The following is a 14,625-nucleotide window of genomic DNA, read 5'->3' on the forward strand; positions in this document are numbered from 1 at the left end:
CAGGTTGGAATTGATTATTCGCCAGTGATTCAATAATTATTGTTCATTTACATTTTCATTTGAAATTATTGCTCAACTGTTAAAGCTGTAGCCATGTTTAAAAATGTAAATGTTTGGTCGTCCTGCAGGCCAAAAGTGATTAAATGATTTTGACCTAAATAAAGATTTGCAGTCTACCTGGAAGGATGGGACACAATGACAGATATAAAAAGTATTTTTTTCATTTTATGGCAAGTACTGGATTAATTAAATACATACCAACTTAAAGATAAAATGCATCTATTTTTAGCCAATTGAGAAAAATATGATGCAAGTTACTATTTTGTAATAAAAAAATGATCCTAGTCCTGAATCATTGGAAAAAGTGCTGACATCAAACACCCCTAAGTAGAGGTTGTGCTTCCTTCCATGCAGGTTTTGTCAAGGCTTTAGCCTTGACAAAACCTGCATCCCCCACACCTGCGCAAGAGTGCGTCAAGGCAGCGGGCCCTGAATATAAGTACTGTGAGAAGATTTATTATGAAAGAATGTTTTGATTGTAACCTTGGAAGCAGACACAAACACACCAACTGTGGTGGTGGTGTGCCAATCAACAGGAGTACACACTTTAACCAAATGATGTAGCCACACGCCACACTCCATTGGACAATTGTTTTGGGATGCTACAAACTGTTGTAAGAGCAGCTTTCAGCAGAGATTGTCAAATGATTTTAACTTGGCTAAGAGCCTGCAGGCAGGTGTCAATTGTTAAGGTGAAACAACTGACAGACCAAACTGACGAGGAACCACACAGAAAAGAGGAAAATAAACAGTATGTGGCTGGTCAAACATCATCTTCTTGGGAAAATAGTGGCCTTGTGCAAATAAACCTTAATGTAAATGGAGATAATGGCAACAAAGAGTGAACAAATATTTACAGAGATCACCATGTTGTGTGTGAATATACTTGCATATTAGGGCTGCACGAATATGGCCAAAATGATAATCACGATTTTCAAAATGAATATAGGGATCACTCCTCACTTTACATTCGTGTTCCACACTATACAGCTATGGTTCCACAACGCTGTCTTCCAGCAACAAGTCACCTCGCTTTTCAGCACGAGACTTCACCATCTTTCCATAATGTAGTCAGAAACTTATAACAATCTGAGCTCTTTTAGTGGACGCACATCCAGTAGCTACTGCCCCATAGGGTTACATTGCAGCCCGGTTCGCAGCTGCAGGTTACAGGGTTGTTGCTCAATACTGGACCAATTTCAAATATTTTTGTTCACATTAGTTACTTACACATAAATGCATGGGGAAATAGTGTGCAGGTTGAGAAATACCAAAGTTCCCCCTTAAGGCAACCATAACTGGCTGAAGGAATCAAAACATCCACTCTGTCTAAAATATTTTTTAAGTTGATTTATTTTCCATGTTGTTCCCATTACTCAAAGGGCTTTTACATTTTGATCTTCACCTATTTAACACGTTCTCCAACCTCACTTCTCAATATTCAACACCACACAGGAAGGCTAATGGCGGATCAAAAACACTTCAGTGCAAAAAACTAAGACGCACTAAACGTGTATTAAAAGGAAACTACATATTTGTGACCCATTTTCAAAGATTTGGGTATTAAGTAGGAACCAATGGGCTTGGGGAGTGCCACAGACAGCAGTAGGAAGACAGTATTGAGACTTTGCCCAAATATAGTCCACTTCTATAACATTAACATACGATGGAAAGTTTAAAAAGGATCAAAATTGATGCAGCAGAACTAGGGCTGGGCACTGCGGACAGAGTAAACTTGAGTTTTGTTGAAGTCACAGTGAGTCACGGCAATGCCAATAAAGTGGTTTCAAGTATGGTTACAGTTTTTCAAAACTTCACGCAGACAGCATGATATTAATGGCGAGCTGAAAGCAGTCGCGTGCTGTTGTTACATGAGACAAGCAGGCACAACAGTGGTTTCTGTGCCCTGATGACTGACTGACAGGCTGAGGTTGTAAGGAAAGGCAACTTCTACAGCACCTTTCAGCAACAAGGCAATTCAATTACATTCCTTTGCACTTAAGTTAGTTCTTCATTAGTTCAATGTTGACAACAGGGCAGTCACCAAGTTTATTGTTAAAGGTTTGTGTCATTATGCAGTTTGCATTAAAAAGTCTTTGTTCTTTACATTCCTTTCCATTTTAGTTAGTCCAATATTAGCTTGTACACAATGCCATTTGTTTATTTACTTATTATTTATAATATGTTCATGTTGTGGCAAAAAGGTTTCTCTTTTTTTGTTAATTTTTTAAGTTCGGATTGATACCAATCGTGAGTATCTGACAGCACAACCACTTTTATTAATGTTACTGAGTGGGCATTGTTATTTTTTAACTTTGATAACTGTTTTGATTCACAATTAAGGTAGAAAATAAAAGTTTTGTGTTTAATGTATTTTTGTTGATGTTGAAATGGATTTTAAAACATATGGTATCGGAAAAAGTATCGTTAAGGAACCGGCATCGAAAATGAGGTATCGAAATTGGCACCGGATCGCAAGATTTTGAACGATGCCCAGCCCTAAGCAGAACTAGAAATGTTGTCTTTTTTATTCCATGCACTCTTCTCCCTTGTCACAATCTGGCACCTATATTACCCACAATGCAACACATGGGTGTGTCATGCTAGTAGAGGCTAATGTAGCCTCGAGCTAGCACAAAACCTAAATTTGTCAGATTGACAGCCGGGAGTTGTGAATGTGGCTTAAAGTGCTCATATTATGCTCATTTTCAGGTTCATACCTGTATTTAGAGGTTGCACCAGAATAGGTTTATGTGGTTTAATTTTCAGAAAACACCATATTTTTGTTGTACTGCACATTGCTGCAGCTCCTCTTTTCACCCTGTGTGTTGAGCTCTCTGTTTTAGCTACAGAGTGAGACATCTCACTTCTGTACCATCTTTGTTGGGAGTCGCACATGCGCAGTAAGTACTGCTAGCTTGTCAGTTGCAGAGTATGAGGGCGTGCCATGCTAGCAGCTAGGCGAGCATTATAACGTGTGTTACAAAGTGACGCACGTTCGTCACGGAAGTAAAGGCTGGACTACAATAGAGCTGTTTGGAGCAGTTTGTGAACAGTGTTTTCTCTGGAAGTCCCTTTGGGGTGGACTTTGGACTTTTTCACTTTGTAAACCTATAACGTGCACAAGAAGACATATAACACAATAAAGGAAAGGGGAAAAGCCAAAAAGCACAATATGAGCCCTTTAAGGACTTTAGATTTACATGGTGAATTGGACTGCACTATGTTACTATTCATTTTGCATGACACCCAGTGAATATGGTGGCCAAGTTTATGTAATCTTGGCTGTCAGGTGGGAAGAATAGGATGCATGTGAGCCAGCTGTTACCATGAAGACCCTGCTTGATTGACAGCATGACAGTGTGTGTTTGTGTGTTCAGGAAGAGATTATCCCTTTGGCATGTCTGAAGAGCCTGGAGAGCCGCAGACACACTTATACACACTTACACATACACACGCAGCTGGACATAGTTCATCATTTCAAGAATTTATCAGTGATTATTTTGAATATCAAAAAATAGGTGAACATGGAATTTACAATAAAGATTAATGATACAAATGTACGTGTGAAAATTAGGTTTAAAAATATATCAGCAAAATAATAATACTATATAGTTTAACCAATCGGTTGTTTGTCTTACTTTCTTTGGGGTAAAAGTCAAACCAAAAAGAAATTTGATTTTCATTTAGCTCACACGGTAAGCAGTGACTTTGTGCATATGTGAAACACGGCATGGTAAAACCTTTATGAGGCAGAGAGGTAGAAAAAGAAAGAAAAGCAAGAGACAAAGTTTAGAAACAGTTGCCATAGGTGAGAACTTACCGCCCTGACGGGATCTCATTGTCACAGACAGACACACACACCAACAACACAGTCACAACATTATTGCTGGATGCCTCTCCCATGTGTGTGCCCTGCTTTATTGCCTTTTCAATCATCCAACTGCCGCAATAAATACTCTCAATAAAAACCCTCTCCATTTGGAGAACAGCATTACTTCACTGTTGGCAACACCTGCTTCACCTGTGAAGTGTAATTACTGCACCTATCTCACAACTAAATATGTATCTGGTGCTGTACCTCCTCAAGAAGCTTCAACCAAATAAACTGGTGACAGAGAGCTACTTGGAAGTGAGCACCCTTCTTGCACAAGTTAAATGTTTGTTAGAGCTGTTACACACCAACCAGACGGCCGACCATCGGCAGAAAAGGCAGTCGGACTGATCAGTCGGGTCCCCGAGGTCCAAAAAAATGCCTCAAAACACACTGAGGTGACACCGACTTCAGCGTACGCTCTACGCGTGCGCGAAACGTAATACGTCTCCAGAGCAGCAGGCGGCGCTTCTCTGTATTGTTTCCCAGAAAATGAAAACCGGCAGCTGATAGGATGAACACGTCACGTGGTTCTTTTTTCTCCGGAAATTCACAGCCAGACTGTCATGGCGGCTTGTTCAGAATACGATCTCATATTATACTAAAATAGTTCACCGAAACGTGTTTCTGAATTTTAAGCGAGAAATAGGCCATACAGTTGCTTAATCTATTCATTTCAGATCGACAAAGGTCAGTTTAAAAGATTTGTCAGATTTTGAGAGACTCATCCGCTCGCCATTTCCGGGTCAGTCCCGACGGCCCTGTCTCCGACTGAGCATGTCAGGTCGGCCAAAATGAAGGCCAACGGCTCCTCCAACAGACGACGGCACGGAAGACACCGAACAGACTCGAGTCACTGACCTCGCCAGACTGTCCAACGGTCGATAATCGGGTTGGTGTGTCAGGGCCCTTAGAAGTGTCGGAGCCAGAATACAACAGAAATAAAAGTATGCGCATCTGCACACTCTAGTCTGTGCAATTTCAGTCAAGGACATTCTTCAAGCTCCACACATGAACAAGATTTCTACCATTGTTCCCACTAAAGGGCTTACGGACAAGACCTTGTGCATGAATCACACACACTGATGTGACAGCAACTGAGAAGGATGCGCACACACACAGATGGACACACAAGCACACACACCTGTGATTCGCTAATGTAGTGTAATCCAATGAAGTGTTGGCAGGAAGCCTTCTCTTTGAAACAAACTTGCTAGTTTCCTGGAGTGAGGAGTGCAGGCAGAATGGATGTAAACACAGTAGGGCTGCAGCTAACAATTATTTAAATTTTCAATTGATCTCCCAATTATTTTCTCTTTCAATCGATTAGTTGTTGCGTTTATAGAAAAATGCGTATTATAATTTTCCAGAGCCCAAGCTGATGTCTTCAAATACCTTGTTTTTTCCATCAAACAGTGCAAAGTGAAAAAAAAAAACCTTAACGTTGAACCCTGCTTACTATTTTTATATTTACATTTTATATTGTTTTGTTGCAGTCTTACTGAGCTCGATGGTGTTTTAAGCCCCCAACGTTGACTTCAAGGCAGTGCTGCGACTGTCGACTTCAAGGCACCTAACCATTGCCTAATCCTAGTGCCTTCCAGGTAGCGCTGCCTGGAAGACGACGTTGGGGGCTTAAAACACCAAACACCTCTTACTGACTTGTAGATTAACTTTCTGGTGACAAATGAATGCCCTCAAAAGTAACAATCAGCATCCTGTTTCCTTGTCCAGCACTTCAGTATATGGTAAATTAAAGTTTTATTCAAGTTGGCTCCCATTTGGTGCCATATGCTTCGGACAATATTGAGCAGATAAGAGAAAAGACGGCAAGATGAATATGAATATGAAAAACACACACACACAGTGTTGTTTCTAAGCCTTGAGAAGTAAATTGGAAGGTTTGCATGCTGTGGAAGGACTCACACCATTCAATGGTTACAGTGCACTATTTCTGCATTGGTGCATGTAACCCTGACCGTCTCACGTTCTCTTTCCATATCTACATCTTTCTCTTTCCATAAATGACTCTCTCATTCTCTCACTCTCATCAAATATTCACAGTTGGTCCCATTAAACATTCAACGCGCTGCACTGCTACGTTTATCTGCCCTGCACCAATCAGCCTCCAGTGGGTGCACTAGAAGCCCACCAAAAGCCTGAAAACACACACACACACACACACACACACACACACACACACACACACACACGGTCTGTCTGCATGACCTGCGATGTAGCAGCCTTGCAGAGAGGGGAGAGGAGATGACTAGAAAGAGGAAGGAAGAGACTGTGGCTAAGGGTGACACATGAAAAAAAATCAGATGAAGAAAGGAAGCAAAGAAAGGAGTCTGAGGGTCCACTTCTCAGCTCGTGTCCATGTTCAGTGAGAGCAGAGCAGCCTTGCACCTCAATAATTCAACAGCGGGACAAGTGCCGCCAGCCCCTCCCCTCCTTCTCATTCTCCCTTTCCCTGACATCACAAGGCCTTACCTAATAACAGTGTAAAAATACACTCACTTCACACACACAACACATGACACGTAATTGTAGCTAAAAATAACAAGAAACAGCGTTGATGTGGAACACAGTGTTTCCTTTGGGTGTTACGGCGCGTCTACGGAGAAAGCGTTTTAGCCGTGTGTTTCAGTCGTCAGTCAGTCTCATTCTTGCCTGATGGAAGAGATATGCTCCTATTTCAACTAATCTAGCTGTCTACACAGGACACGCAACAGCTCGCGTTTCACTCCCAGTATAGACTGGTAAACACAACCTGGAGCAAATGTTTACACTTTCAAGTCCATTTTCTTCCATTTACTATGTGACTGCATAACTACAGTGATTGGGCTCTGAGCACTGCCAAACGTGGGTGACCTACATTCAATACTGGGCCTGAATTTAATTAACTGATATTCAATTAAATGCTGAGAAAAGCAGTAACTATTCACATTTCAGAATCTGGAACCAGAGTTTTGGGCATTTTTGTATGACAGGATTACATGCTGAGCCAAAAATGGATGGGCACTTAAAGGTTCACCCCAAAATCAAAAATAAATATTTTTACTCTTACCTGCAGTGCTATTTATCGATCTAGATTGTTCTGCTGCGAGTTGCCCAGTGTTGGAGATATTGGCCGTAGAGATGTCTGCCTTCTCTCGAATATAATTCAAATAGATGGCACTCGGCTTGTAAAAATACATTTGAAAAACTCAACAGCAATGTCTCTTTCCAGAAATCATGACCCAATTACTCAAGATAATCCACAGCTGCGCAGTTTTATTTCTAACAAACTACACCAGACAACCATATCACTGCACAGAAGGAAGCATACTCATGGACTAGAGGATCTTGCTTGTGACAGTGCAAGATGTAAACATTAATGGCGTCCTCCTTGGCTGAGCTGTAGCGTTAGCTAGCATTAGTATATACAGTACATAGTACAGCATATACATTAGTCCATGAAATACATGCATGTACACATTCCTAGTAGATATTTCAGAAAGTGAACGACCCAGTTCTACTGTTTACCTCACAACTGTGGGATGGAGGATAAAATGATTGTCATTGTGATGAATTTCCAGAGTTGTAAAACCTGTCATATAGTCCTATAAACTACTATGCAGTGTTACCCATGGTTATATTAATATAACCGGTCTCCCTAGCTTGTGTTCTTACTGGTACCTGTAGCAACACGCTTCCATCAACACGGTTCCTTGACATAGTACCAATTTTGGCGTCACTGAGGACATGTCCAATTGCTGGCTGACAGCTTCAGTGGCTAACAACTAACAGACATGATTCAGATGTACAGAGTAAATCTTGCAACTGAAACCAAAAACTCTGACTGAGCAGGTACACAACATGCTTTAGTCCATGCAGTGTCATTTTTATAAAGTAAGACCTGAGTTTGACACTCAATGAGTTCAGAATAACATATTGTATTGTTTGGTTAAAGTGAAACATTGTAAATGTTTACATTTACTGTGAGAACTGCCATTATACAAACTGGGACATGTATACATTTTACAATATAAATCTGGTAACATGTGTGTACATTTTCTCTGTACTTGACCATAGCAGGCAGCTGTTTTCAGTAAGAAAGCTCTAAAACCCACTGTACACTACCTGTTCAGCACCAAATGGCAGACAGACACAGTTAGCGACTAGCTGGTATATAGTAGCTAGAGAGTTATTCCCCTCAGGAGTTGGTTGAGACCAAAAACAGAGCAAACATGACTCCAAATAAATGATAATGAAATCCCCATTTTGACATCACTGAATTTCTTTAAATAAAATGTCAACCCTCTGTGACTCAGTATTGAAAACTTTTACCAGCCCACTGCTGTGCTTTTTGTTTCATTTACCATTAATAGAGGAGACACACCAGCCCGATAATCGGCCGTCGTCGGACCGTCTGGCGAGGTCGGTGACTCAAGTCTGTTCGGTGTGTCCCGTGCCGTCGGCCGTCCGAGGAGCTGTCGGCCTTCATTTGGGCCGACCCGACATGTTCAGTCCGGAGACGGGGCAGTCGGGACTCGCCCGGAAATGGGGAGCGGATGAGTCGCACAAAATCTGACGAAAATCTTTTAAACTGACCTTTGTTGATCTGAAATGAAGACAGATTCAGAAACTGCACGGCCTATTTCTCGCTTAAAATGTTTTCAGAAACACGTTTCGGTGAACTATTTTAGTACAATATGAGATCATATTCTGCCGCCATGACAGTCTGGCTGTGAATTTCCGGAGAAAAAAGAACCATGTGACGCGTTCGTCCAATCAGCTGCCGGTTTTAATTTTCTGGGAAATAATTAGTTGTTAATGGTAACAATACAGAGCAGCACCGCCTGCTGCTATGGAGACGTATTACGTTTCGTGCACGCGCAGAGCGTACGCTCAAGTCGGCGTCGCCTCAGTGTGTTCTGAGGCACTTTTTGGACCTCGGGGACCCGACTGACCAGTCCGACTGCCTTTTCTGCCGACGGTCGGCCTGTCTGGTTGGTGTGTCAGGGCCTTTACATACTAGAAGATTTAGTGCAACATAATCAGTGGATTCCATAAAAGCAGAAGAAGTGAAGAGTGACAGTGAGCTCCATAGATAGAAAGCTGCAGACGAAAACTAAGTGGGCAAAAGCAAATGCTGACTTGCTAATATACTATACATGTAGATGCAAGGTTTGGTTTTTACACAATGAGATGAACTACTGTAACGTCCTGTCAGAAAAGAGATGTAATATATCTTTCAAACTTCCTTTTATTGTATCCTTAAAATCATACCACTGACTTCTGTATCTTTGTACAAACATGGATTAAAGCCTCTACGCAAGATGTACAGAAGTCATGGCTCATCACAAAAGCCACGGAAAGGACTGTACCACTCTGATCTCCCCTTTTCATCAGAGTGTGCATGAGAGCCCTCTACCACTAAGGTAACACTAACATAAGCTTCTGAGCACACTTCCCTTCTTCACTTCTGCTTCCCACAATTTTTATCAGGCAGTTACTGCTGCTTCAGGCTAACAATAATTGTCATCATTATCTACTTCTGTTAACTGATGTTAAAGTCACTTGTGAAATAAAGTATTACAGTCGAATCGTGACACCCCTATTGATTAGTGAGCTTTAGAGGTGCTGGTAGGCATGTTTTTTTACTTTAGGCTAGCCGTTTGTCCTAGTTTCCGGTCTTTATGCTAAGCTCAGCTACCTGGCAGTAGGCTGTAGCCTTAAAACTGACAGATATGAGAGCGGTATCGATCTTCTTATCTGACTGTGTCTGAAAATGAAGAAACACTAAACTTTATGTAGTAAGTATGGTAAACAGTACATTAAGCTTTGCTATCCTATCAACTGCAATATCAAAAACATTTTAAGATGTACTGTACCTGTGCTCATTTTCTGGTCTTAACATTTCTATGCTTTTTCTGCTTTATTATGCATTATCAGTACATTTTTGTATTCCATTCTTTAACGGCATTAAAATTTATAACCCTTATTCGTGATCTCTACATTTTTTGAAGAATGTTTAAGAATTAATAAACTGAACTTTTGGTTTTACAGATAAAATACTATCAGGGTTCATTAAAAAAAAAGAAAATGCATCAATAATCGAATGACTCTTAACCGATGAAATTTAAATTACAACCATTACCAAATGTAGTGTGTTCTTAACAATGTGCGGTGATGTTGATGCACATGTGTGTGAATGTCAGTGGAAGTGACATTCACACACGTGTGACACTTGAGCGACTGTGCGCATGCATGCGACACCACATGACCCAGCCATAATTGCTGACCTCACCGTCACCTCCCTGAGCCACACAGAATAAGGCTTAACACACAAGAACACAAACCTTGTACGTACAAGCTACATTCCAAAACTGTCCAAACGTCAAACCACCAAAGCCAATATACTAACTGTATGTTCAGTGTTTGCAAACCGTAACAAAAAGCACATAAGCAGAGATCAGACTTAACATGTACAGTATGTGTGGATTTGTTCATTTAGAGCTGTAAAAAGGCCAAAAGAGCAAGGCACTAAACCTCCGGCTGCTCCAGTGCTGATAGTAGCAGGAATATGCTTGTGCTGGGCAATCCTGACAAATTAATGTTGTGTGTGTTTATGGAGACAACGTTCATTACTGTATATGAAGACATTTCTGATAATGGTTATCTTGGCTAGGAATTGGGATTATTTTTGTTCAACATTTCAAATCAGTTATGATTACAATGTACTTGAAGTAATTGCGGAGATGTGGGAACACGGCAATATTGCTACAACGATGTCTGATATGGAAGAAGAAACAAGTAAGCAGATGACTGAACACATTATAAACAAAGCAACAGTTATGGCAGATTACCAAAACCACTTCATTTCAAGGTAAAGTATATTACAGTGCAGGCTCACCACCACCGAGGACACTGTGATGGATGTTGACAACTGACAAACAGATTTAAAACCTGTCCAATCACCTGACTGCTCGTCTTTCTTGCCTCATATATGATTTCCTTTTAGTGATGTTGCTGCATTCCCAGATCTCAGCAATTGACTTGGTGAGTGCAACTTTACTATGACCTAAAAAAACAATGACCTGAACAATGAAAATAAGAATTAAGTTGTAATAAACAAAACTCATTCTTTAACTGTCCCAGTGACACATTTCTCCTCGCCTTTCTTTCAGTACTATAGACATGTATGTGTGTGTGCGTGTGTGTGTGTGTGTGTGTGTCTAATGTGTGTATTTCACAATGTGAAACTGTGTACAGACAGGCCTTGTACGCATATAGTTAAGTGTGAGAACGGTTAGGTGAGAGAAAATGTATGCAACTGTGCTTAATGTGAGAAAAGAGCATTCGTCTATGTTCGTGTGACAATTATGACCACGACACAGACCACCCCCCACACACACGCACAGAGAACACAGGTCTTGCTGCCAGACAGCCTACGGGGTGAAGAGTTTCACCCTTGCTGTTGCCAGGTTAACACACACACACACACACACACACACACACACACACACACACACACTTCTGAGATGGGGTTTTCAAGATCTTTTAAATCAATCTTTTGTTTACAGAGAAGGGAAGCGGGGGGGGGTGGGGAGGAAGGGAGAAAACAACACAAAAAGGAAGGTAAATGACATGGGTGGGGGGGTTTGAGAAAGACAGAGAGGGAGACATAGCAATTCAGTCTGCATCCCCTGGGAAAAGAGCAGCCCGATCAGTCCACAAGTGGCCCTGATCTGTACTTCATACCATCACTCAACCTTTGGTGTAACCTTCGGATGCTTGCACATGCCCACACAGAGTCTGCAGCATGCTCACACACCAAGACAAGAGGAGATATATATATAGTAAAGGATCAATGGAATTCATGTGCAAACAAAAAAATCGACAGACAGAAATGCTTGGATTCAGCTACATGGCAGAAGGAAAGCCATGACACAAACACACACGGAGCAACAGGCAGACTGATGACAATGGCAATCAACAAATCTGCCACAAATACTGCGGCACAGGTGGTGATATTTCAACATGTGTTAAACTGCTGCATGTGAACACACAAACACAGGCTGGCAGAAACTGCTGACTGTAATTGTAACTGGAGAAAGGCAGATTCTGCTCATTTCGATCGATTTAGAATCAAACTCATAACACCCCTACTCATTGCACAGAATTATTTAACCCCAATTTACGCCAATTGTGTATTATCGTTACATTTGAGTTACACAACTAAGCATCTGTGACTCAAATACAAGAGAGGCACAAACACGGAGCCAAGGGAAACTGTGTGCACTCACAACTACGGCCAGTCCAGTAGGTCAAAGTCGAACTGGGCCAAACCATTGCCAAAACTATTAAAATAAGAACCCATAACTTTCCTTTATCTCATTCTGCGAGCTGCTGTAAAAGGACATTTTAGGTTAAAGGTCAAGCTGATGCAAGAGACTAATGGTAACCATAACAAACCAAAAATGTTTGCAGACAACTGCCAAAGCCCACTGAACTTCACTGTACAACTTAAACCGCAACAGCCCAGCTCTGCCAGCTCTTCAGGAACCTCCGCTGACAGGGACAAGACAGAGCACCTGGATCGCTGCTCTTCAGGAAATAAACTACCCAACCTGCAGCTGAACTGACATCACTGAGCAACTACAGCAGCGTGGACAGCAGCAGAACGTTGTCAGCTCTTAGTTTGCATAAATTAATGTGACTGTAATGCTGAGCTACACATCTGCTCTACTTACCCCTGGCTGAGAGCTTTTTTGTGTTGATAATTTTAGCAGCATACTCCTGGCCAGTGGACTTCTTGACACATCTGCGAACGATTGAGAAGGCACCCCTGGAGCAGAAGAAATCGATGACAGCTCAGTGAAACCATTTCAAACATAACAAAACTTTCCATCACGTTGGTGTGTCGCAGGGGAAAGTGTATAAACTTGTCACACACTAAGGGCATACATGAATCATATACAGGTAAAGAGAGGGAAAAGGAAACCACTTGCATATATTCTGTGTATAAGATGTGAGAAGAGGTCCTGGCTACTAGTGCGTGACAGGGGTGGGAGAGAGGTTGTTTCATTCTGAACGGGAGTACAGGAGAATGTAGCCACTGAAAGGTAGAATTAACATTGAACTGTGTCTTCTCAGCCTGGCTGCATTTTTGCACAGACGCCTCCTTTAAACTCATGCGGTCGGCTGTGTTGAAAGGTGGAGCAGCTCTATTAGCCACACGCAGAGATCAGATGTTACCAAGTGGTTTTGTAACGAGAATATACACTGTAACGTAACACAATAATTGTGCCCTTTCATGTTTTAATCCTGAATGCAGTACATGTGTGATACGCATAGCCAAATGTGCAACCGCAACAGTCTTGTTGGCAGCAAAGCCTTATCTTCCTTTTCTTTACATTTACAGTAGCCCTGCAGTCTGCTTAGAAATGCACAAAAACAGCTGAATGATTGAACAGCAGCGCGAGGATGCCACCAGTCAACGGATGCGTGCAAACGAGTTTTCGACGCGTACACATAAATTGGCAAACAAGTTGGTCCTATACGCGGGGGTTTCACACCTTTTGCCCAAAAATTGCCACAGTGGTACGATACACCTTTAAATAGCCTACACATTCAGGATTATACACAAGCATTTGTAGTGCTAACATGAAAATGCCTACATCTTATTGTTGTTTAGGTGGTTCTCCTACCCTTCCCTGTTTTTTGACAGCCCCTCTCCTGCCTTGTCAACACTGAAGTAAACGCGCACAATGGCAGCAGCAGCAGCAGAGAGGCGAAAAAACGTGCAAACACACACACATACACACTGAATGCAACAAGAGCGGCGGCGGTGACGGTCGCTTACTTTCCGAGTTCCTCGTACAGCTGATATTCGTCTGTAAATCTCGTCGAGGTTACAACTGTAGCCATGTTGACTGATTGTAGAGGAGAGGGGGGAATCACCTCGCGCTTCAGTGGCCGCCTCGCACAGGTTTCGGGAGGAGAACTCGTCAAGGCAGAGAGGGGGAAGAGGCTCTCGAGCTCAGAGGAGCAGAGAGTGGGAGGGGAGAGAGGAGAGATTGGAGGGAGGGGGGGAAAGGGCTGTAGTAACAAAGATCCTCCATTAGGGTGATGAATCACTCTGTGTTGAAAAAAATTAAATGAAAAATGGAAGTGAAAACTGGTTTGCAAAAGTTAACCATCTTATACTATGCCTGATCTCGTGTACTATTTCGTGGTTATGGCATTTTCTATTCATTTTTACTTTGAAGCCGTCTTAAAGTTTTTTTTAAATAATGTAGTAATTTGCTTTGTAAAAGTGTTTGTTTTAAGTCACTCTCAACGAACAAAGTTTGATGTTTAAGGTACAATAACATTTCTGCATTAAAATGTCTGAAAATGAAAACATTTTCTTTTCTAGGCTCATCAGTACGGTGGCCCTGAAGTGCAAATCACAACAGCAATAAGAAATACACAACGGCAAATAGGAAAACAAAACGGCAAATATGAAAACACTTCAACAAATCATAAAACACAACGGCAAATAGGAAAACACGACAGCAAATATGAAAACACAACGGCAAATAGGAAAACAGGACAGCAAATAGGAAAACACAACGGCAAATAGGAAAACACGACAGCAAATATGAAAACACAACGGCAAATAGGAAAACAGGACAGCAAATAGGAAAACACGACAGCAA

At 41.6% G+C, this 14,625-nt stretch overlaps 1 protein-coding gene across 11 annotated transcripts in view; it reads right to left on the bottom strand.

The window, feature by feature from the left end:
- Positions 1 to 13,969, bottom strand: part of camk2g2 (calcium/calmodulin-dependent protein kinase (CaM kinase) II gamma 2) — a 66,722-nt gene extending 52,753 nt beyond the window's left edge. For 5 of the 11 annotated variants that reach the window (XM_078273376.1, XM_078273380.1, XM_078273379.1 and 2 more), the window contains exons 1-2: positions 13,788 to 13,968; positions 12,676 to 12,770 (exon numbers count right to left, since the gene is read on the bottom strand). In XM_078273376.1, coding sequence (XP_078129502.1) covers positions 12,676 to 12,770; positions 13,788 to 13,852 — 160 coding nt within the window. In that variant the 5' untranslated portion in view covers positions 13,853 to 13,968. Of the gene's footprint in view, positions 1 to 12,675; positions 12,771 to 13,787 lie in introns of all 11 variants that reach the window. The other 6 variants (XM_078273375.1, XM_078273374.1, XM_078273372.1 and 3 more) reach the window with 3 other exon arrangements.
- Positions 13,970 to 14,625: the final 656 nt, after the last annotated feature.

The sequence above is a fragment of the Sander vitreus genome, chromosome 17, assembly GCF_031162955.1.
Source record: "Sander vitreus isolate 19-12246 chromosome 17, sanVit1, whole genome shotgun sequence".
NCBI classification, from domain to species: domain Eukaryota; kingdom Metazoa; phylum Chordata; class Actinopteri; order Perciformes; family Percidae; genus Sander; species Sander vitreus.